At 31.9% G+C, this 24,910-nt stretch overlaps 4 protein-coding genes and 1 non-coding gene across 7 annotated transcripts; 3 read left to right on the forward strand and 2 right to left on the reverse strand.

The window, feature by feature from the left end:
• Positions 1–2,390: 2,390 nt before the first annotated feature.
• Positions 2,391–2,969, reverse strand: LOC108869659. The gene has a single exon (XM_018654373.1). It carries the CDS (start codon positions 2,967–2,969, stop codon positions 2,391–2,393), a length of 579 nt encoding a protein of 192 aa, XP_018509889.1.
• Positions 2,970–2,995: 26 nt separating this feature from the next.
• Positions 2,996–8,022, forward strand: LOC103839911 (disease resistance-like protein DSC1). Its single transcript, XM_018654952.2, has 5 exons — positions 2,996–3,730; positions 4,229–5,363; positions 5,476–5,787; positions 6,101–7,156; positions 7,227–8,022. Exons 1-5 carry the CDS (start codon positions 3,234–3,236, stop codon positions 7,893–7,895), a joined length of 3,669 nt encoding a protein of 1,222 aa, XP_018510468.1. The 5' UTR covers positions 2,996–3,233; the 3' UTR covers positions 7,896–8,022.
• A 448-nt stretch (positions 8,023–8,470) lies between these two features.
• LOC103839912 (TVP38/TMEM64 family membrane protein slr0305) lies at positions 8,471–11,803 on the forward strand. Its single transcript, XM_009116399.3, has 4 exons — positions 8,471–9,382; positions 9,621–9,857; positions 10,427–10,644; positions 10,729–11,803. Exons 1-4 carry the CDS (start codon positions 9,107–9,109, stop codon positions 10,913–10,915), a joined length of 918 nt encoding a protein of 305 aa, XP_009114647.1. The 5' UTR covers positions 8,471–9,106; the 3' UTR covers positions 10,916–11,803.
• Positions 11,804–16,277: 4,474 nt separating this feature from the next.
• LOC103839913 (protein TPX2) lies at positions 16,278–24,700 on the forward strand. Of its 3 annotated transcripts, none has more exons than XM_033278934.1 (17): positions 16,278–21,616; positions 21,772–21,921; positions 22,011–22,094; positions 22,251–22,383; positions 22,463–22,571; positions 22,690–22,740; positions 22,827–22,924; positions 23,025–23,100; positions 23,182–23,244; positions 23,298–23,390; positions 23,462–23,520; positions 23,621–23,693; positions 23,797–23,862; positions 23,974–24,048; positions 24,119–24,184; positions 24,288–24,332; positions 24,422–24,700. In XM_033278934.1, exons 1-17 carry the CDS (start codon positions 21,397–21,399, stop codon positions 24,464–24,466), a joined length of 1,506 nt encoding a protein of 501 aa, XP_033134825.1. In that variant the 5' UTR covers positions 16,278–21,396; the 3' UTR covers positions 24,467–24,700. The 3 variants fall into 3 exon arrangements, with proteins under 3 accessions (XP_033134825.1, XP_033134824.1, XP_009114648.1); XM_033278933.1 differs by having other exon boundaries at positions 16,281–21,616; positions 24,119–24,190; XM_009116400.3 differs by having other exon boundaries at positions 16,286–21,616; positions 23,316–23,390; positions 24,119–24,190.
• Positions 24,701–24,834: 134 nt separating this feature from the next.
• TRNAV-AAC lies at positions 24,835–24,908 on the reverse strand. The gene has a single exon. It is a non-coding gene; the product is annotated as a tRNA-Val (tRNA).
• Positions 24,909–24,910: the final 2 nt, after the last annotated feature.

The raw sequence follows: 24,910 nt of genomic DNA on the forward strand, positions 1-24,910 counted from the left end.
AATTGGAGACAGGTTAGTGTGTAGCCACAATTCTGTCCAATAAAAATCAGATTTGTGGCCAGCCACCAAATCAGCCAATAGGAAAGAAACATGAGCTGCTTGGACCACGTCCAATCAATAAGAGACATATTACCAGCTTCTGGAAGGAGTAAATTTGGCTGCTGCATCCTCCAGCAGGTCACGGACACACCCGAAACACCGTAAACGGACCCAAACGAGCCATAGTTAATTATGAACGCCTAGTTATCTCATCTGGATTGATGAAGATGTTTCTCATTGGCCAAAACCTTGCTTTCCCCACACCTAAATTGTTCTAAAATAATTCTAAGGTCATTCCTATCTTAAGGCCCTATAATAAATTTTCGATTAATTTTCTCGTCCGACTAGGATGTTCTAGGCCGAACCGCAAGCATTTTCAATCCACTAAACTTCCTGAAGAATTTATTTCTTCAGATGGAAAACTATTCTAAGACTTTCTAAATTTTTTTTATGTACCTTGGGATCCACAAACATCCACGGGAAAAGATCAATCCGACTTCCACTTACTTGAGTAATTTTCTCGGCTGTTACAAGATTTTTTCCTTGTCTTCGTTTTACTCTTTAAAGAGGGTTATTACATCGCACCTATAAGAAGAGAAGATATCGAGATAGAGGTACACTAGTGAAATCCTAGAGAGAGCTAACCCAAACATCAACCTCGACCTTAAAGCTCTAAGTAGTTTATTTTGTAGTCGATCTCAGTTGTATCTCAATTTCATTCCCTTTATTGTATTCAACCATACTTAATCAATAAAAATAAATTTTCGTCAACCGGAATCTCTGATTATATCGTTGTGTTTAGAGGATATCGTTTCCCACATCCTTTTTCTTTCCTAGTTTTTACATTCAAACACTACCAAATAATTAATGTGGGTTTTAATTGAGTATTTAGTTTACTTGTTACATATCCTGTATTACAGTATTTGACTTCTACTTGATTTGTAAAATTGAGTATTTAGTTTAATTAAGTCGAGCATCAACTACTATATTTAAATTGTTTACAAAAATAAAATAAGTATCAAATATTAAAAGAAAATAATTATTTGACATTGTTAACTTATTTCCTTAATTTATACTCATTTTTACTAACGAAAAAAATAAATTTCTCTAAATTACTGAAATATCTTGTTTATATTTCTATTTGTATAGAGTGAATTAAACATAAAACAATATTTATATAAACATTTTGGAGTTTTTATTTTTAGGAAAAGCAATAAAATATTATCATGAACAGTAAAATTATTTAATTTGGAATTCCAACAAATTATCAACTTACAAATAATTATTAAATCAGGTGCAAGAAGTTTATAGATAAAAATTAATAAGACAAGTCAAGTAACTTGTAAGCTCTAAATTTTTAGCAAGTAAATGGAACTGTAAGTATTTATTTTTAGTAAATCAAATATCAGTTTAAAATTTTACTATTCATACAAGTTAAATCTAAAAATTTACTACTTAAGTAAAGTCGATTACTAAACATAGTAGAAATTCTATAAATTAATATCGATAAATTAATTAAAAATAAATTAATTAATTCAATTAGTTTCGATCAATTTAAAATACAACATAAGTCGATAAAAATAAGATAATTTTTTTTTGAATTTTTTTGGTAAATATATAATAATCCTATTAAAGTTATAAATTGATAATTATGTATATATTTATATATACAAACAATACATTGTATTTTCCTATATTTACAATAGAATATTTATATATAATTTTTTGGAGACACAAAATAAGTTTGCTGATTTTTTAACTAGAATTGCTTGATATTTCTATAAAGATATTTGTTTTGGTGAAATTACCAAAAATATCACATTCATAGTACCACTTTTCATGTTTACACTCATCACTTTTAATGAAAAGTAAAAGACATTTATAATCATAGGGATAACTAAGACTTAGGGTTTAGAGTTGAAGGACGGGATAAAATTTTTGGAATGCGAAATTTAGGATTCTAATAAATATATAAATAAATATATTAAAATTTAAAAAATAGTTTCAAAAATAATTTTTGATTTTTAAAAAGAAATTTTGGAAAAAAGTAAAAAAAAATCAAAAAAATTATAATTTAAAAAGTATAATTCAAAAATATAAAAAATATTTATTTTATTTATTTAAATAATTATTTATTATATATTAGAGAACAAGTGTATAAAAAAATTTTATCAGTTAATAAAAAAAGTATTTTTGAAAATATTTTTTTGGTTACATTTTTTTTAACAACTTCATTGAGAATGATACGAAAAGTAGAAACGAAAATAGGAAAGGCAGGTGCCATACAAGACAAACAACAAAAAAAACGCTCAACCTTAAAAATATCTACGAGCAATTTGAAGTGGCTTCTCTTAAGATTCTCTGATGCAGCCAAGCAGGTCCCCTAGCGCCAAATATGAGTTGAAACGACCGTCACGAAGAACACTCCGAGCAATCTCTCTTGCTATCTGATTAGAGTCAAAAGACTCTGTTTCAAAAGCCACAGAACAAAACAGAGAACATAGAACCTCTATCTCTTGAAGAAAAATGTGGAAACGAGGCCATTCATTTGATCTCCTAACTGCTTCAATAATTTCTCTAAAATCTGATCCAATCACCACATCCGTGTATCCCAAATCCTTCCTGCTACGAAGCGCCCAAGCCAGACAACGAAGTTCAGCCGTAAACCTATTCGGATAAAAGGTAATGGCATCTCTAGCATGATGAAGGACTTTGCTTTGAGGATCTCTGATAATCAATGCTATTCCACTGTGTATCCTGGCGTTTCTCCAGTTCGAGTGAATGTTACACTTAACATATCCTGGTAGTGGCGGTTCCCATCTCTTTTTTTCTCCATTCAAACCATGCTCCATAACAGTCCCTTGACGGTCAGAGTTAATCTCATTCCAAAGACGAGCTTCCTCACAAGCCTGTTGAATTTGATAGCTCATTAATAGTTTGAATAATAAAATAATCTTTTTGTTTTACCAAAAAAAAAATCATACAGTATTATTTTTCTTATTTATTAGGAGTTCGTTGAGATCCACATACAACATTCAATAATTGGGTTTACTGTGGGGTCAGAGACTTTTCTCTAACTCAGGAAGCAGCTCGAGATCATATTTTTACCACAACATTTGAAGATTCATTTTTCTTCTCATCAACCATTAATTAATCACACAAACCAAAACTCCTTTTTGTTCTTCGTTGACTTCATGTTACAGATGGAGATGGAGAAACCAGACAAATTGCATCGAATCGTCTCTCCAATGGAGTCTCTTCCTTCTTCCTCTGCAGAGCTCGACGTGTTTCTCAGCTTCAGAGGCTTTGACACACGCAACAACTTCACCGGCCATCTCCAAAAAGCCCTCCGCCTTAGAGGAATAGACTCCTTCATCGACGACAAACTCCGCCGAGGAGACGACCTCACTGCTCTTTTCGACAGAATCGAGCATTCAAAGATTGCCATCATAGTCTTCTCCAAGAACTACTCGAACTCCGCGTGGTGCCTCCGAGAGCTTGTTAAGATCCTAGAGTGCAGGGACAGAAACCAGCAGCTGGTGATACCAATCTTGTACAAAGTGGACAAGTCCGAATTAAAGAATGTTCCAAAGAAGAGTTTTACTGAAGTTAAGGAGGAAGAGACTTCAACGTGGGAAGCTGCACTGACCACAGCATTCAACATCTCCGGCTATGTAGTCAATGAGTTCAGGTATGCTCTCTATAAAGGATCTGCACTGATTAGGGTCGGAACTGGGCTGTGCCTAGTGAAACATTGGTTTTGATCTCCAATTTTTTTGAAAAGGATAGACATAGATCTGTATGATTTTATTTTATATTATCAAAGTCACTAGTAAATAACTAAATACTCCACTGGTTCTATTTTAATTGTTTTGTGCACGTAGATTAATAAAATATTTAATTTTGTATATTTTATAAATAAAAACATCATCACATATATACTCAACATATTCCAACCAATTGAAAAATAAATTAGACAATATAATGAATCATATAGTATATAAAGTTAATATATTTTACATTGAAAATTCTAAAACAATATTTATTTTGAAACTAAAATTTTACTCTACCTTAACAGCTGAAATGAAATTGAGGGAATATATACTACCCTCAAAATCCTATACCGGCCTGACATTGATCTCTATTTTTTATATACTTCGGTTACTTTGTTCATCTTCTTGTTTGATAGTACGTCTGAAGCCAAACTTGTGGACGAGATTGCTGTTGACACATTCAAGAAACTGAATGATTTGGCCCCCATTGGCAACGAAGGTCTGGTGGGAGTAGACTCGCGTCTAGGGACTCTAGAAAAGCTTTTATGTTGCGATGAGTTGGACTCTGTTCATGTCATTGGCGTTATTGGAATGGGCGGAATTGGTAAAACTACTCTTGCTGATTGCTTGTATGGACGAATGCGAGGCCAATTCGACGGTAGCTGCTTTCTTACAAACATCCGTGAAAACTCGAGTAGAAGCGGGTTAGAGTCTTTGCTGCAGAAACTCTTCTCTACATTACTTAATGATAGAGAGCTAGAGATTGGAGCTCCTGGAAATGCACATGAAAGATTTGAGCGTCGCCTTAAGAGCAAGAGGCTGCTTATTGTGCTTGATGATGTGAACGATGAGAAGCAGATAAGGTATCTTATGGGGCACTCCAAATGGTATCAGGGAGGAAGTAGAATCATCATAACTACTAGAGATAGTAAGCTAGTCGAGGCGGTCAAGGGTCGAAAATATGTGCTCCCTAAGTTGAATGATAGAGAAGCCTTGAAGCTCTTTTGCTTGAATGCATTTAACGACTCTTGCCCTTTAAAAGAGTTTCAAGGTTTGACAAATATGGTTCTGGATTATGCTAAGGGACACCCTTTGGCGCTTAAGGTGTTAGGGTCTGATCTTTGTGAGCGGGATAATCAGTACTGGGAAGATAAATTGGATAGGCTGACAAGCAAGTCACATGGAGATATCTACGAAGTTCTGGAAACAAGCTATGAGGAGCTTAGCATTGAGCAGAAGAATGTTTTTCTGGATATTGCATGTTTCTTCAGATCAGAGAAAGTTGATTACGTGAAAAGTCTTCTCAACAGTCATAGTTTGGATGTTTCTAATGTGATAGAGGATCTACTTGACAAATGTTTGATTACTCTTTCTGATAATCGCATCGAGATGCATGACATGTTGCAGACTATGGGCAAGGAGATTAGCTTAAAAGCAGAAACCATAGCAATAAGAGGCTCTAGGTGGCTATCACCACATGGGACCCAGTTTCAGTCGCATATTAGACTATGGGATAGTGACTATATTTGTTACCTGCTCACCAAAGGCTTGGTAATGGCATATCTGAATTAACTATAAATTGATTTTACAGTTCACTATTTTGTATTATACTTTAGCCTCTTGCTTTAAATTAACTATGGTTTATCTACCTCCTGGTTGCTAGGGAACTGACATGATAAGAGGAATTTTCCTGGACACATCAAAACAAGGAACAATGCGTCTAAGCGCCAAAGCATTCAAAGGGATGTGCAATCTCAAATACCTGAAAATTTATGATTCGCGTTGCTCACGTGGATGTGAAGTGGATTGTAAACTACTCCTACGTAAGGGGCTTGATTTCCTTCCTGATGAGCTAACATATCTACACTGGTATGGATGCCCTCTACAGAGTCTCCTTCTAAACTTTGACCCCAAGAACCTTGTAGACCTTAAGCTGCCATATAGTGAGTTAGAAGACATTTGGGACGGAGACAAGGTATATTTTTATGCGTATATTTTATCACTCATAAGCTAAACTCTTGAATGCTAGGAATGTCAAAATGAGATTGAGCTCATGAGCTGACTCAGCTGGCTTGATTTTTCATGAACATGGGCTATATTTTTCTAGGTTATGTAAAACATCTTATATAAATTCATATTTGGTTCGTGTTTACATAGTAAAACTCATATGATAAATGAGCCAACTCAATGAAAGATCTGAGCTCATCATGAGCTAAGTTGAGTTGTGCGAGTTAACTCATTTTAACACCCTATTGAATACTGAGTTATAACAAGAACTGTTGTTACAGGATGCTGGAATGCTCAAATGGGTGGATCTCAGTCACTCGTTGAGATTAAGCCGATGTTCAGGTTTGGCTAATGCTCAAAATCTTGAGAGGTTGAATCTAGAAGGATGTACAAGTTTGAAGAAGTTGCCATCATCCATGAAATGTTTGGAGAAGCTTATTTACCTAAATCTCAGGGAGTGCACAAGTCTCAAGAATTTTCCAAAAGGACTCAAAACTCAATCCTTGGAAACTCTTATTCTCAGTGGCTGCTCCAGTTTCAGGAAATTCCCAATGATCTCAGAAAATGTTGAAGTTCTACTTTTAGATGGCACAGCAATAAAGTGTCTTCCTGAATCCATTGAAAGCTTGAGAAAACTTGCTTTGCTGAATTTAAAGAACTGCAAAAAGTTAAAGCATCTTTCTTCTGATCTTTATGAGCTAAAATGTCTCCAAGAGCTAACACTCTCAGGATGCTCACAGCTAGAAGTTTTTCCGGAAATCAAGGAAGCCATGGAATCTTTGGAGATTTTACTTCTGGATGATACAGCCATCACTGAGATGCCAAACATGATGCATCTAAGAAATATCAAGACATTTTCTTTGTGTGGAACAAACAGTCAAGTTTCTGTTAGTATGTTCTTCTTGCCACCTCCATTGGGCTGCTCTCAGTTAACGGATCTTTACCTCTCACGATGCGGTCTGGACAAACTACCAGATGATATAAGTGGCCTATCCTTGTTGCAGTCTTTATGCTTAAGCGGAAACAACATCGAGAATCTGCCTGAGAGCTTCAACCAGCTTCACAATCTGAAATGGTTTGATCTAAAGTATTGCAAAATGCTCAAGTCTCTACCAACCCTTCCACAGAATCTGCAATATCTGGACGCTCATGAGTGTGAGTCACTTGAAACTCTGGCAAATCCATTGACTCCTTTGACAGTAGGAGAGAGGATACATTCTATGTTCATCTTTACCAACTGTCAGAAGCTGAACCAAGATGCTCAAGAGTGTCTTGTAGGTCATGCTCGGGTCAAGAGTCAGTTGATGGCTAATGCTTCTGTGAAACGTTATTACCGGGTAATCCTCTCCTCTCCTCCTTCCACGTTATTGTAATAAGCAAAATGCTTATTGTTTTTTTCTTTCGCAGGGATTTATACCAGAACCTCTGGTTGGAATCTGTTACCCGGCGAATGAAATACCAAGCTGGTTCTGCCACCAAAGACTAGGACATTCACTAGAAATCCCATTGCCTCCTCATTGGTGTGACACTAACTTTGTTGGACTTGCCTTATCTGTAGTTGTCTCATTCAAAGACTATGAAGACCGTGCTAAGCGTTTCTCAGTTAAGTGCTCCGGCAAATTCGATAACCAAGACGGTTCCTTCACAGGATTTGATTTTACTCTGGCCGGCTGGAACGAACCCTGTGGATCGCTTAGCCATGAACCAAGAAAGCTTACTTCTGACCATGTTTTCATGGGATACAACAGTTGTTTCCACCTCAAGAAACTCCATGGAGAGAGTAGCAGCTGCTGTTACACAAAGGCTTCTTTCGAATTCTATGCAACGGATGATGAAAGGAACAAGAAGCTCGAGACTTGTGAGGTGGTCAAATGTGGGATGAGTTTAGTGTATGTTCCTGATGATGATACTTGTATGTTGTTGAAGAAGACGAATCTGGTTCAGTTGTGTACGAATACCGAACCAAGCTGTTCCTACGGTCTTGATGATGTCAGACTCAAGAGAGGACGATGCCAGGTTGGTGGTGGTGACGAAGAAGCAGATTGTAAGAGAACGAAAGAGAAGATTTTGGTGTGATAAAAAAATTATAATTCAGATATTTAACAATTATTTGTTTATTTAGTGTAAGCAAGTAACCAAATCTATGTCTTGTATTTGTAATTTTGTTATATATCAATTTCAAATCAACAAGTTTCTTTATTAACTGCAAGCAGAAAATAGAAAACCCGAATAGTTTTGATTCAAGTTTATTTTTAGTTGATGTAAATACAACACAATACAAGAGTAGAAAGGTACTTTAATCTGCTTTCAATTAGAATATTTTTATAAAGAGGTTCCAATGGGAGTATTGAATAATGAAAAGTTTAAAAAAAAAAACAAAATCTTTTATAGAGAAAATGACTTAAATAACACAAAAGATATAAATATAAGGAGATTTTTTTTCAAATAACAATTTTTATTCTAAAAATAATTTATGACAAAATATAAAATATAAAGAGAAACTTTTATTCTAATTGTATTTTCTAAATTCTAAATCATAGACATTAATCACTAAATTCAAACCTAATAAAAATTAATTAATGATATTTTGGAAATTTGTCTTCTTCTATGCTAATTTTAGAACAAATAGATATTTTAGTGATATGCGAGGCCATTTTTCTTTCTTTTTTTATAAATTGAATTTAAACATTAATATTTATTTGAAATATTCTTGACATGTTATGTGGACTAGGAAATTCTAAAACTGGTGGTCCACACGGAAAAGGGATGTCGGCCAGAGTGGACTATGCGCTGGTGGCAAGGATATATGGATGGATGGTCTATAAAAAAGATGTGAATGAAGCTCGCGCCGAACTAACAACAAGAAAAACGTCTCCCATTTTCGCCACAATTTTTTAATTGCCACAATCTGTTGAGTCCTTTAAAAAAATATTACGTTGTATTAGTTCACAAAACAATCACACATATACTTTTAAAATCTCCATCACCAAAATAACGTGTTAATTGTCATCACAATTTTAAACCAGCACTCTTTTTGTCATTTCTTGATAACATCAACCTCAAAAACTATTTTGATCTGCTGGATATTTTATTTTTTTGATTCAAGCAGTCGGTCAGATATTTTATTCATATATATTTTGTTTGAAAATAGAATAAAATAACTAAAAAGAAAGTAACAACTAAATAAGCGACGGAATAGATCAATAAATATAAATTAAAAAGATGGAACAAGCGTCAAGCAAAGGATACACAATACAACAAGCAACGTAAAAGGGAGGAAGAAGAAGATGACTTATCGCGAGGAAGACGATGCAGTTCCTGAACTGCATCTGAGAGTTGAAGAAGATGGAGTTGAGAAATTAGGTCACTATATTAAACTTATTGAAGAATCAGAGAGAGAAGCAGAGCAGGGAGAGGAACAAGATTCATCACCTTCTTCATCTTCTTCTTGTGGAGGGAAAAGATCTCTTTGGTTCTGGATCAAGCTTGCTCTTCTCCTCGCCTTTCTATCTGGTTTGGCTCTCGCTGCTTACAAATGGCTCGTTCCTTTAATCATGGACAAGGTTCGATTCTTCCTTCATCTTAAAACATAACTCACTGCATGTTGCTCTTTTGTTGTTTAATTATTTTGTATAGCTGCTACTTGATCAATCTCTTGGAGAGTGAAAGTCAAGCAGAACTGAGATTTGTAGATAATGTTCTATGATTGCCTGTTTTGTCTTAAATGATTCAATCAGTAACAATCTTTAGCTCTGTTACTAATCATGGCAATATCATTTTTTTCAACCATGTTGTTGGCAGGAGCTTATCCCTATCATAAAATGGGAGATGAGGACATTCACACACCCTGTGATAGGTCTTCTTGTATTCACAACCGTGGCACTACTCCCTGTAATACTTTTTCTGTCACTGCCGTCAATGTGGGTGGCTGGGATTACATTTGGTTTTGGATATGGCCTTCTCCTCACTTACCCAGCTATAGCTATCGGTGTATCTCTTCCTTACTTCATCAGCTATCTCTTCTGCGACAAAATCCAAGTATGTGTCTCATTATGTCCTCAATAACAAGTGTAGAATCAAGATTCAACAAAAACAAAAGGCACAAATTAATTTTGAGAACACACATCTCTTTTATTAGAATCTTTTTTTAACAATCTCTTACACACTTGTTTGATCCGAATGAATTACAGGACGATATCACACATGATTCGACCAAAATTGATTCCTAATTTACACATGTGGCATGACTCAATAAATGTTGTTATGTCTCTCAATTCTCTCAGCTATGAAATTTCAAAACCCTTTGTGTTTTCTCTGAGATTTACAAGTCAAAAGCGCTCAATCTTAGTTAAAAGCAGAATATATATCACAACATCTTTGCATATGATCCAAAATATTATTTCCTAAATTCTAGCAACACTAAATCTCCACATTTGTGATTTTAAGATCTTTTTGTTAGCTTGTCACGCATGTTTTGAAAACTTTTTCATTCTTCCAAAGTGTGTGTTATGGCATACATTAACCAAAATTCTATCACCGCACCAACCTATCGAGCTCCTATTTCTTGAGCTCATTTTATTACTGAAACTAAAATTTATGTTTTGCAGGGTTGGTTAGAAAGATATCCGGACCAAGCTGCCATGCTGAGAGCTGCTGGTGGAGGCACTTGGTTTCACCAGTTTCGAGCAGTTACATTAATCCGGATTTCACCATTCCCTTACGTTATTTATAACTATTGCGCTGTTGCGACTGGCGTGCAGTACGGTCCTTACATGGCTGGTTCTCTCTTGGGAATGGTGCCAGAGAACTTTGTAGCTATTTATACGTGAGTTTGTGACAATGTCTGCGCAGTTTTGCTGATGATTGATGATTTAGTGTTCTGATATTTTGTTTTGGTGTGTGTTTTAAGAGGGACACTCATAAGGAAATTGGCAGATGCATCCACCGAGGAAGAGAAGGGGATGTCGGTTCTTCAGATTGTTCTCAACATTCTTGGGTTTGTAGCTACTGTGTTGACAACGGTTCTGATCACGAAGTATGCGAAAAGACAGCTTGAAGCTATGAGGAAGGAAGAGGAAGCTTTATTGTTGCAGTAGTGACGACAACAACCTTGGAAGCTTTTGTGTCTGCCTCTTCTTCCCAACGTACAGGTTCGGTCCAAGTTGTGAAAGAACTTCGGTTTTTTGGTCTTGGTTCTTTTACTTCTTTGTCTGATAGAGATATATATATATATAAATATAGTGACTAATTAACACAGAATATTTGAAGTTCTAACACGATCTAATGTTATATATGTTTTGTGTTATTTTTTCTTCTCTTTTTTGATGTTTTGAAAAGTATAGATTGGAGAAAATTGATTATTCTTAAAAAATTGGTACTTCGAGCATTTCCCATGTATTACTCCATTTTCTACGATCCAAAATGGAATTAAGTTTTACTCCAATATGTTATTCCATTTTCCACTCCAAAATACAATATTCCTAATATATTATATTTTATATTTATTTAAAAATTAGTAATATCACCTTTCATTTATACTATTTGCAAAACAGTGCACTTTCATATTGTAACAATTATATTAAATACAATATTAACCACAGTTAATTTTTTTATTATATAAATAAAATTACTCCACAAAGGTTTAAAAAGAAAACATTTATTAAAACAAATTATGCATTGAAAGAACTAAAGGAGGAAAACAAAATGTTATTCTTGGATTTGAATTCCGTACGAGATCCAAATATCGGAGCATATATTCAAGCTCAACAAGCACAAATTTTGTAAAATCGAAGTCTTCAACAACAAGTTCATCAAGCTCCTCCTCCATCTACATCGTTTGGATAATATTTTAATAACTTTAATGGATCTGGAGGTGATTTACTGGATTATTAAGCAATTATCTTTGTTGTAAGATTTATTTTATGTTATTTTTTTTGTATGGTGCATATTTTTTATTTTTTATATGTATGATCTGTTATGTTTTATGTTATATATATTTTGTTGCATAAAATAGTTCATTAGATGGCTATATATATAATTAAGAAATATTAACAGTACATTTTATAATATATATAGTAAAATAATATTAATATACTTATTTATAACAATTTTATCGAAAACGAAAATATTTAAATGTGGAGGACCATTTATAAATAAAAAAATTTTAACTCCATTTTGGAGTAATGAGTTGGTTTACTCTATATTTGGAGTAATCATGTTTATTATTCCATTTCAGAGTGGATTTTGAAGTGAGATTGTAGATGATTTTACTATAAAATGGAATTTGGAATGGGTTTTGGAGCGGAGTTGGAGATACTCTTATTTAAGAATGATTATCTTTTTTTTGAACAGAGTAGTGTTACACTTGCTTCAGATAACCCTTTCAATCACACTTGATGCTTCTAACCACGTCTTGAAATCCACACAGCTCTGTTAATTGTGTCCTGGATATCGCCCATTTATAATTTTGAAAGAGATTCTCATTTCTCATTTTTTTCATATTCTCCATCCAATGGAACAAACTATATTCTCTTGAAAAGTTTTACTAAGAATCATATCTTCTTTGAAAAGAATAATCTTACAAATGCATCAGATAACCCTTTTCAATCACACTTAATGCTTCTGACCACATTTTGAAATCCACATAGCTCTGTTAATTGTGTCTTCGATATTCACCATTTCTAATTTTTATATAAGCTTTACATTAGGAGGTTATATTCTCATGGAGAGAGTTTGTTGAGAGAGACCTAGTTGGATTTGAGAATGAAAACATTATTTGATTAATCCTCTTCACTTTATGATATTTTTGTTTTTGTTTTCTTTAAAAAGAAAGCTTATCGAGAAGTTGCTTGGCTTCATAGGTGAGGGATTTGGATAAATTACGAGCTAGGTTCAACATCTAATAGCCATTCACCTAATACCATCTCCAATGGTTTACTCTATTTTTTACTCTAAAATAGAGTAACTCTATAACAGAGTTTGAGTTTGCTCTAATGGTACTCTATTTTAGAATATAAAATAGAGTGATGAACAAAAAAAATTACTCTATATTTGGAGTAAACCTATTTTTTACTTTATTATAGAGTGAGAAATAAAGTACTATTGGAGCATTTTTTACTCTAAACTCTATTTTAGAGTGGAAAATAGAGTGGGGTTGGAGATGCTATAACACTATTTTAGTGTAAAAGTTACACTATTTTAGTGTAGTTTTAGCACTAAATATTTTTGGCTTTCCAACCACAACACCAAATCTTACACTAAAAAGAATATTCTCCATTATTAAATTATTAAAAAGATTCTTTGTTTTTAATATTTAAGTAGAATATTTATTATTTTATGACTAACATATATTAACTTATATTAAAATCATAATTAAAAAATATTTCTAATTCACTTTGTAAAACATATTTCTAATTAAAATATGAATAATATTATATGACAAAATTATATTAAAATATTATTATAAAAATAAACTCTTACATTAAACAATTAAAAACACAAACAAACCAACATGAAGAACATGGAGAAGGCTCTCAATACCACAACCATGGATCTCAATATCAAGCATCTCAAGTTCAAGGAGAACAAGTTACCAGTGAAGATCAAATATCACCAAATGATTTAGAAGTTTCTACTCCATATTCTAATTATTTTAATGGGATGAATAATAATTTCCCTAATTATTAGATATTATCTAGGCTTATGTTTTAAAAGTTATTTTGTTGTATGCAATTTTTCTTTTTTAGTTTTAATTTTGCAATTTAAATTTCTTGTGTTTGAATTAAACTTTGTTATGTATTTTTAATCTAGTTTTTAATTTGTTTTCATATAAATTAATATTTTATATTAAATCCATGTTAAAGATAACAAAAGAAATTTCGTATATTTATTTTAATTAAAATATCAGTTCTAATTATAAAATAATACTGTAACAGAAATATAATCAACTATAATTAAACAATATTTTTTTGCTCAAACAAAATTGAAATGAACAGTTTTGCAAAAAAAAAAAAAAGAAGGTTTTGCCGTTGCTACAGTGTTACACCAAATATAGTGTGACACTGTAGCAAAGAAGGGAATCACATAAAAATGGCGTTGCTTTTGCCGTTTGATTGGAGAGAGAAATCAGTAAATACAACACTATTTTGGTGTTATATAGTCCCGTTGGACTTGGCCTAATGATTCTACTGAAACTCTGAATAATCATACAAACTTCGTGGTACTTAACCCACTCCGGTAAGTTCACTATAAGCAATTAACATATGTTTATCGTATATCTTTAAAATAAGATATCTCTAGAAATTGGTAAATAAAAATTGTGAATCTTTACATTTTGTTAGTATCGTTGTTATATGACCATTGCATTGTATGTCGTTGACATCAACTAAAATTCTTATACCATGTGATTGATTATATGTTTGCAAAAATAGAATATGTTTTCTCTCGAAAATATAATAGAGGAGAAGCGCACTTTATTCATTTTCTCTCGAAACTAAATGTCAAACAAGTCTGAGATTTTGTAAATGCTTTCGACATATTAAATGGTGGAATTGAAGACGAAACCTTAACTATGAGTTTTCAAGTAGCTGCCCCATACTGCGCATGTGAGCTCAATTCAATGAATTATGTCAACTACCAAACAACGTAACAAGACCATTCAGTATTTATTACTCCCTCTGTTTTAATATATAGGTAGTTTTAGCCAAAAAAAATTGTTTCACAATATGAAGTGTTTACATAATCTAAAGCATTTTTTCATTAATTGGATAGAGTGTAATTAATCCAATAATGTATTTTTTTATTTATTGGTTAAATTTATATATTAAATACTACCTTTTCAAAAGTAATAACTTTCTTGATATTAATACTTTTAATTAGATCTAATTACAGATTGAAATAGAGGGAGTAATAATTTTCTGCTGTTTTTTTTTCTCATATCTGAAAAATTGAAACTGAAAATTGTATCAGATGCATCAATAAGTCCATTTCGTACGGATTATTGTATCGGTGCATTTGAACCTCCCCCAACACAGTAAACCGAGCAACAAATCTTGCTCAACAACCCTCATCCCCAAATAAATGTTGTCTTTGTACCCTTCAAAAGTATCTTTGGTACGAAACCCCATAAAACCTTTTAGAGTTTATATAATTTATCTAGAAGTGCATTTTAAGCATCGGTGTTACAAAAAAAGCATATAAATGTTTCCTATAACTCTTTTTTGTTGTACTAAATCTTTTTTTATGTGTTCTGATTTACATCGGTTTAATCGCTTTGTTCTATTTAAGCTAACTAAGCCAAATTAATAAATTTTAACTTGATGCTAAATATGAATTTAACCGGAATTAGATCACATGGTAGATTTTAGTTTTTCTCAATTTCTCGTATGATAATAACTTTTTTTTCTTATCGGTTATACGCTCTATAATATGAAAGAATATCATTTTAATGTTTTTTGTTACACCAAAGTTCTCATTTAAGAATTTTAATGCATTATATATAAACACATCGATTTTATAAATAATTTTATTTAACTCAAATATTATTGATTGAAAAAGTGTAATTTATAGAAACATAAATGCTTTTCAATTATTTTTAATCTGTTTGAAAATATCAGAAGGATACTATTTGCGAGGGGGAGATATACCAATTTTAGGCAAAAATATTTATTCCGATGGCAATGAATATACATGCCAAATCTAATTGATACGCAGTTTTATTCTTAACATAATGTTTTAAATTCAAGTGCATTATTATAAATTAATAATATGCTTCTGAGTTTCTTATTTTTTTAGTCATGAAAATGCTTCAGACTTGTTGGTGGTTGGTACCACTTTCAACAGCGAGTCTATGTGTCTTTCATGCGAATAAAATCCATTACTCATTAATGTCTATCAATGTCATTTTGTCATTTGCTGAAACACATGCTCTCACAGAGGAAGGAATAATAACACATTCAAATTCAGTTGCAAGAATTGAAATGATTTAAAATAGTGTAAAGGGTTATTATACATATCCATTTGTAAGTAATCTCTATAATATTATTTAACAAGTCAGTTTCATACATGTCGCGTTCACGTTAGTTTTAATGATAGTTTATTACCGAGATACCCTTAATAAAATTAAAAATATTTTATTTAAATACTATTATTAAAAAAATTTATTTAGTTTCCTTTTAAAAATTTTCCAAACAACATATATAATAAAAAGAAAACATTTATAAAATTTAAAAACGGAAATATATGTATTTATAATATGTTTTCATTAAAAAGGGAAGTTTACAAAATAATAATATTCCATTTAAGACATATTTTTAAATAACATAAAATATAATTTGAATTATTAAAATACTTTCTTTACATATATATATATATATATATATATATATATTTGATGAAAAAATATATTTTATATAATGTGATCTCATAAAAAAAAACTTCACACAGATAATCTTGACACTAGAAAAATAAATATTATTTCTTTTAAAACATAATTTTAAACAATACAATAATATTATTATTTTAAAACATACTTTCAAACAGTCATATATTTAACTACAATAAGAATATATAAATTTAGAATAATAATTTATTTATTTTTTAAATATAAATTAAAGGTTGAGTCAAAACATATTAATAAATGAAAATAAAATATTAACCAACTGTTACAATTTAGTTCTTTTGTAAAATTTATGCATATGCATGAAACTTCAGAATATTATCTTTATATTATTTTTTGTAATTTGGAAATCACACACTTTAGATTATTTTTTATTTCATTCTAAGCACAATATATCTTAAGGGATACATAATCTTATTAAAATGTATTTACATATCTAAGACAACAACCAACTTAAATGCAAATAAGAAAATTAATCAAAATTTTAATATACTTAGAATAACAAATATTATAGTTAAATTCATAGAAATAGATGTAATCCAATATATCCAAATGATAACTAAATCGACTTTAAAATAACAAAAACAACTAAATATAACATACCTAAAATCATATGTCTAATTAAATTAATACTCCCTCTGTTTCATAAAGTTATATATTTTAGAAAAAAAATTGTTTCAAAAAGATCTATTGCATTTTCAATGCATGTTTTATTAACTAATTGCAAACTCCAAAAATCTTAATTGCATTTATTATATTTTTATTGGCTTAAAATTATGGGAAAAAAGATAATCACAAAAAAATTATGCAAATTTAATGTCTTTTATTAAAATGTGTGAAAAATCTAAAATATATAACATTTTGAAACGAAGGGAATATAGTATTATTAATATAAATTATGTATACAAATTATATATTTATTTAAAACTAAAACTAAATATCAATCAATTGTTATAGTGTATTTACTTTATAAATATTTATACACGTGCTTGAGCACTGGAAAATCATCTAGTATAGCAATATATTACATAACATATTGAGTTGTTCACATGCATTTTGAATCTTCTTGAAGTTGAAGTATAGCTCAATTTTTTTTTAGATTTTATTTTAAAGAAGTATAGCTCGAATTTAGAAAGTTTCATACATACAGTATTTGTGTTTAGGTCGAACGACCTCTGCAGAGAAAACCATACATGTGTTATCAAAAAAAAAACAAACATTAAATTAATATTTATACAATTTAATGAATAAAATATTTAGAACTTAGAAGTGTTTAATTCATAATTAACAAAAATATGGAAAAGTTTACAACATTTGCATAGTTTACAAATAAATTTTACAATATAATCACATACACTAAATATAAATGGTAGTTTTATTTTTTGTAGTTTTGATTAGAACCGACAAATAATTTATTTAGTACCACCAAATTATAACAAATATTATGAAAGGAGATTAATTTTACCTTTCAACAAGAACAAAATATTGAATTAATAATTTAAATAAAATCACTCATTATTTTTGATGATAAAATATGTCTTTTGTATCAGTGTCTAGTTGCTTCAAGTCTTTATAATGTATGATGTTTTTTTTTTTTTTGACAAACTGTAATGCATGTTGTTGCTAATTAAAATGATGAATATGAAATTTATTGTTGATTATGGAAATAGTGTATGTACCTATATACTATTTTAAACAAAACAGAGTGTGACCAATAGAAACAAAAAAAAAACTACTTTAAAGTTGATAATATGGCTTAAAATCTACACAAATTTGAAATCATCTAGCATAAATCCTCTGAACGTACGTTGGCGAGTCATGGTATGTCAACAAGATTATTACACTTTTAGTGATATTTGCTAATGGCAATATAACTAACCATGATCCTACATTATAAATCTACTTTTGATTTTTTTTTCTAACTCGAATGTACCCTACAATCACATTAGAAGATAAAAATTTTAATGTAAAAACTCCCCAACTAAGTTTGTTTCGGATAGAAACCCATAAATTAAAGATTCAACATAAAATCCCATAACCTCATTAGTTGTAATGAATTATAGTCTGCCTCCATTACTTGGGCCGGAAAGTCTTAAAGCAACATGATTTGTTATTAAAACATCACGATGTTTAAGTAAAATGTCATGTTGTTTACCATTTTACTCTAAAGTGTCTTAACAATCCCCAAATTGCTGTGAGATTAGAACGATGAAACCCCTAATTAGCGAAAGAGAAGAGTTTTGAGTTTCATTTGGTGATTGTGAGAGTTCAAGAGAGGCTGAGTTATAGTCTGGTGACAAAGTTGAAACCGAGAAGCTGGATTGAGTTTGGTGGGAGAGTTGAAACTGAGAACCTGATTTTGAGAGAGACTGAGTTCGAGTTGTTAGGAAGATGATTAGGTAAGTTTTATTTGTTTATATCTCAATTTATCTGGGGTTTTGTGATTTTTATTGATTTGATTATGTGTTTTAATTGTCGCAAAACTGGACACAAACAAACGCAAATGTACGCTACCTTCTGTGTCCAAGCCACCAAATATTCGAGAAGGAAAATCCTCAAAAAATAGAAGACAACCTCTCAACCCGGTGAATCAACAACTGAAGTAGGAGAAACAGTCACTGAACTCGCTTCACCTTAGCACACTAGAGTTGGCTCATCGAAAAACTTTCTTTCTAATTTTTTTTTTTGTAACTCGACTTTAAAATCCATGTTTTGGTGTTTCGGAATAACTAGGCTTAAACTCATTTGAACCATGTTTTTACCATGTTTTGTTGTAACTCATGGTATGGTCGTTAGAACCATTAAAATGAAGTGAACAATGTTCCTTGTTTCTATGTGTCTTCAAGGGTCATGTTATTTGTTTCCTACAACGACAAGTGCAAGAAATATTATATCTTTAAGGGTCATGTTATGCATCAACTCTTCAAACACAACAATAGTCATAAAAAAAGTTAAAAAAACACTTGAAACACTATCAAATGTCATATAAAAAGGCTTAAGACATCATTTAAACCACAATGATGATAGTCTTAGAACAAGCTACAGCCACAAATGACAGTCCTAAATACTATTTCACATTCGAAAACTAAACAAAAATCAATTGAAACCAACACCTTACGAATTTTATTATTAAAACAAAAAATTAATTAGGAAGAGGAACCATTTCACATTCGAATGAATTACCTAATTTCTGTTTCGGATTTTTCCTGAGTCAGATATAAAGAAGAAAGTCGGGTTGTTTTTGTGTTGTCATTATAACTAATCGGGGGATTTCAAATATTAAACGGTCCAAGTAATGGAGGGGCCAATTCATTACGATTAGTGAGGTTGGTTTTTTTTATGTTGAATCTTTAATTTAGGGATTTATACCCAAAAAACTTGATTGGGGCGGGGGGGGGGGGGGTTCTTAAAAATCCTAGAAAATACAACAAACGAAATGACATGCACCTCTATTTCATTTCTATATTTTCCTCCAAAATAAAGAAACTCTATTATAGATGTGAATTTGCTCCAATGTATGCCTCTTAATAGAGTTTTATCTATTTATAGGGGAAAATATAGAGAATTGTTATTTTCAATCTGATCATTTACATAAATTAGAATATACTTTTTATTATTTTTTTATTGCAAAACAAGCAATCACATTCAAAGATACAAAGAACAAAAATATACGACATACACAAAGAGAGAAAGTTCTAATTTGTTTCTAACAAGACACAGTAATTTAGCTAATCATCATTTTCTTAAATTAAAATATATTTTTTTTGTTTTTACTTCTTTTTGCAAAAAAAAAAAAAACAATCACATTCGAAGATACAAATAGGGGTGAGCAAAATATCTGTAAATTTTAATTCAATTTGTTTTCCGTTTTGATTTGAACTAAAAAATCTGGATATCCGTAACTATACGCTGAAAACAAATATTAAGATCTAATATCCATAGGAAACGAAGAAAATCACAAATAATAATATTTATAGGATTTGATATTCGATTCAATTCGTTATATGAATATAAATACATATATTAAAGAATTATATATGTACATTATATAATTATTATCTATTTATGTAAGTTTTACAATACTTTATTTATGAAATTGGCAATTTTAGTTATTAGAATTATAGAAAGTAAATAAATGTTTATTTTCATAAAATATTACTGCTTATATTATTTTGGATTATTTATTTTATCTGTACGGATTGAATCGAATGATATCTGGTTAAAAATATAAATTTTGTGGATATTCAGACATCAAATACTACAAATCGAATCATATTGGATAACTGATTATTCGGATGAAACGGATCAGATAACAAATACTTTTAAAACTCTCGATATTTGATTTGTGTCTACCCTGAATACAATGAACAACAATGTATGACATCCATAAAGAGAGAAAGTTCTAATTTGTTTCTAACAAACATAGCAATTTAAATAATAATCATTTGCCTAAATTTTTGTTAAACAAACAATCACATTGGAAGGTACAAAGAACAAGAAAATATATGACATGCACAAAGAGAGAAAGTTTCAAATTGTTTCTAATGAAAAAAGAAACAAATAATCAAAGACTAGATTATTACCATATTTATAACAACAATAATTGGAAAATAGAGATTTTATTTTATTTACACAAAGGATGGAGACAAGTCAAACGGGACAAAGGTGACGGAATCGAAGTTTTATCCACAAATCGAAATTCCCCGCCGAAAATTTCAGACACAACAAAGAAACTCGTAGCCCGAAGCCTGACGTCATGTCTTCCGAAACTACGAAAAGACCCCTAGATACTCTGTGTTGATAGAGGGGTACTCTAGTCTTTGTACACGACTCCCTCTCAACAGTCCAATCAAATTCAAAACCTCTGTTACATAATAATCAGAAGACACGACGTAAGGGAAGCTGCACGCTTATGCAACGATGTCGTTTTGTGCGAAACTTAAAATAAAAATTTATGCCGTTTTGTCTCTTTATAATTAAAACAGTGAAAAGAAAAAAAAATGTGACGTTTATTTCCTTTCTCTGCAATTCTTCTCTTCACATCTCTCAAAAATCTTTGGCTTCAACTCATCAAAAACCGATTGTGACATCTCTGAGTTTCCGAACATAAACTAGGGTTTTGTCTGAACGGGGTTCGTTTCGTGAGTTCACGTGAAGTAGAGTCTAGCACAAACAGTGACTATGATGGAGGTTATAGAGAGAGATATGGGGACGGAGACAGAGAGGGATACGGATGAAGATATGGAGACAGATGAGCCAATGGTGTTCGAAGTAACTGAAATCGATCTGGAGTATGAGTTTGATGCTGCTCGCTGGTGCGATTTCACTCGAGAGGAGTCTCCGTCGGAGTCTCGTGTTGCCGAACTCTGGTTCGAGACCGCTGAGTCTTACCCACCTTCTCGTGAGTACCGTTGAACTCCAAAGTTTACGACTTTAATTGAAATCTAAACATCAATGTGATTGTTAATTGTGTTTAGTAGCAATCAATGACGTATTAAGATCAAAGTTTAATTTTTTTTTTTTTTTGAATTGATTGTGTGTGTGTGTGTTTTTTAGCTTTTTCAATAAAACTGTTAATGATGAGAGAGGAGGTTTCTGATGAAAAGACGGAGCCTTTGTCAAAATCAGAAGATGTCCGGGACCGGGAGAGCGACATAGATATCTCCCAGGACCAGCATTGTCTAGCCACAGATGTGAATGAAACAGGTGAATTTTAATATTATGCTTGCATTACCTTTTTTACACTGGTTTTGTTGAAGTCCTTACAAGTTAATGCTTTGATGTGACATTTTCAGCAAATGAAATGAAGTCTGGAGTTTTTAACTTCATTCAAAGGGGTGGTGAATTAAAGAATGTTCCAAATGAGTCTTTGCTTAAAGGTGGTCATTTTTACCATCATATCATCATGTCTATTGTTACAATCTTATTTGGTATTTTACTTCATTGACAATACATAGTTATAGCTGCTACTTTTTTATTGTTTAGTCCTTTTTGCCTTTCTGTCCAAAATCTCACGTCCTCTACCTTTTAACCAGGACCAACGATTAGCAATCACGTACACAATGATAAAGTAAAATGCAGAACAAAGTCAAGTTCTAGGCAGATACCAAGAGGTTCAACATTGATGAAGCCCACTGCTAGCCAATTGGCAAAACTAGATAATTCCAGGTGATTATTATTATTATGAGAATCATATATCTCTCTTGCTATTTTTCTCCTGTCAAATTTATTTTTGTTGATCTTCTAGAGTCCGTATGCAAGTGGATAAAACTAAGGAGAAAGGCTTGTTTTCTTCATCTGGATCTGAAGCACAGGCTTCTAAAAGACAGAAGCTCGATGGAGGTCTACTTCGCAAGGTAGAGTGTTTAGTAGTTCTAAATTTTTGTTGTGCGGAGTTGAAGTGTTTCACTAGACGCAGTAAAAAAATTCTTTTTACTCCGCTTTGACCTAAAATAAGCTCTTTTCACTTTTCAGGTTGCTGAAAAGACACAGGAGATGAATTTTGTCCACAAGGCAGTCAAGAAGGTTGGCTATCTGTTTCCTGAAAACATATGAATAATTTAAACTTGTTGTTGTCAATCGTTTAATCGGGTTGCTATGTTGTTTTACAGGACAGAACTCTTGAGAGGAACTTACAACATGGCAGGACAAAGACTACTGTCCCACAGGAGCCTGATTTTGCAACATCACATAGAGCAAATAGAATACGGTAAGTGCCTATAATAGATATTGGCTTGGCTGACAGTAAATAAATATAGTTATAGGAAAGTTCTCACCTTACAGGTTCTTGCACCAATGATTAATTTCAGGCAAAAGGACGATGCTAAGTTGGACCAGGACGCAACATCAGTATATAGATTCAAAGCACGCCCCTTCAACCGAAAAGTTAGTAGTACTATATGCTTGTAGAAGCTGATTACCAAAAAAAAAAAAACATGGAAATCATTTTAGTTATTTTGTCCGTAGATCTTTGAGGCTCCATCGTTGCCTATTCGGAAGAAGAGCACTCCTAAACTACCAGAGTTTCAAGTAAGCATTAGAAACTAAAATAGATTTTACAGGCTTATCAGTTAATACATTAGATTTTTATATCTTATCAGGAATTTCACTTAAAGACCTCAGAAAGAGCTATGCAACATTCATCAGCAGTATCAACGGGGAATAATTATCATAAGGTTATACATCAACTGAAACTTTACTAATTTTTATCAAGTTATTCACCTTACTAAATCTTTCTTTTTGACAGGGGTCGTATAAGCCTGATACGAAAGCTTTTCTTGATGGTGTTAACAGGGAACCAAGAAGGTACTACCTATACAGTATTAAAGGGTTTCTTGCTTTCTTACTCTTTTAACTCTTGTATGAAACAATTATTAATTATTCTGTGTCCTTGAAATTCTAACAGACCCAGAGCTGCTGATATAGCTAAAGATGATGACAGAAAACACATTTTCAAAGCTCGTCCTCTTGACAATAAGGTATACTGTTTTTTATTTCCTAACGTTGTATCTGCTTTTGCTTCAAAAAAATTTCATACTAATAGGTACACACACTCATATGGGATTTGTTTCTTATTAACAGATAGTTTCAAGTAGACGAGACATTGGCATTTTCAGAAAAAGCAAGCGAGAAACCACAGTTTCCTTGGTAAGAGTCAGTCCATAGATTAATCTTTACACTTGGTGTATATATATATATATATATTTCAGTATGGAGTTTCATTTGTTTCTTTCAATTGGCTCAAACTGTGTGTTTTAGACACAAACTCGGGAGTTTAGTTTTCGCTCACAAAAGAAGGTTCAACAAGATTTGCCAACAGACCTTTTCAGTAAGGTAAAACTCACAGCTTTCATGATCAATTTGCTCCAAAAAACATTGCTTTAACAATGGTTTAAACTTACAGCTCTCTATAAAACCGGAGCTCCAGCCAAATAATGGATCTCGGTTAAGATCCCCTCAGCCTGAACAAGTAAAGGTTGCCTGCAACTTGTGAATCTTCATTTCATTTTACTTTCTGTCCCAACCTTATAAAATCATATTGAGTTTTTACTATCTTTGTTTCTTGGCGTAAGGGCTCCAAGGAAAATAGACTGAGCTCCTTTCAAGCAGGGAATGAAGTAAGCTAATTGATTCAAGCCTCTACTACTACCATAGCCACAATAATAATATCTTTGATCATTTTGACTAATACTTTAGTACGTCGCAGAGAACAAGGACGGTACAAGGTGGTATATGGACCACTAGGAGGTAAAGCTAGAAGCAGCTGGTGCAACTAAACTAACAAAACAAAACATGGTTTCCTTAGGGGTTACAAGTATTACCCAAAACGAAGGCTAACATATTATGAAGAAGTCAAATCAGGGGATGTGGTGTGTGACATTATATGGTCGGCTTCATTTTGTTTTTTTGGGCAAATGAAATGTATATTGGTGGGATATTCTCCGTTCTTGACATGAATGAAATACAAAAATAGAGGTTCTAAACATCTCCTACTGCGTCTGTCAAAAAAAAAAAAAAAACATCTCCCTACTGCGTAACCAAAATATTAAAAAAATGTAGACGTATGGCCCAGTGATCTACGTGATGGAGGTAATAAATTAAGGCTTACAAAAAAGGATGTGGCTTCGTCCAGGTTCGAACTGGAGACCTTCAGTGTGTTAGACTGACGTGATAACCAACTACACCACGAAACCTT

Source organism: Brassica rapa, chromosome A09 (assembly GCF_000309985.2).
Source record: "Brassica rapa cultivar Chiifu-401-42 chromosome A09, CAAS_Brap_v3.01, whole genome shotgun sequence".
NCBI classification, from domain to species: domain Eukaryota; kingdom Viridiplantae; phylum Streptophyta; class Magnoliopsida; order Brassicales; family Brassicaceae; genus Brassica; species Brassica rapa.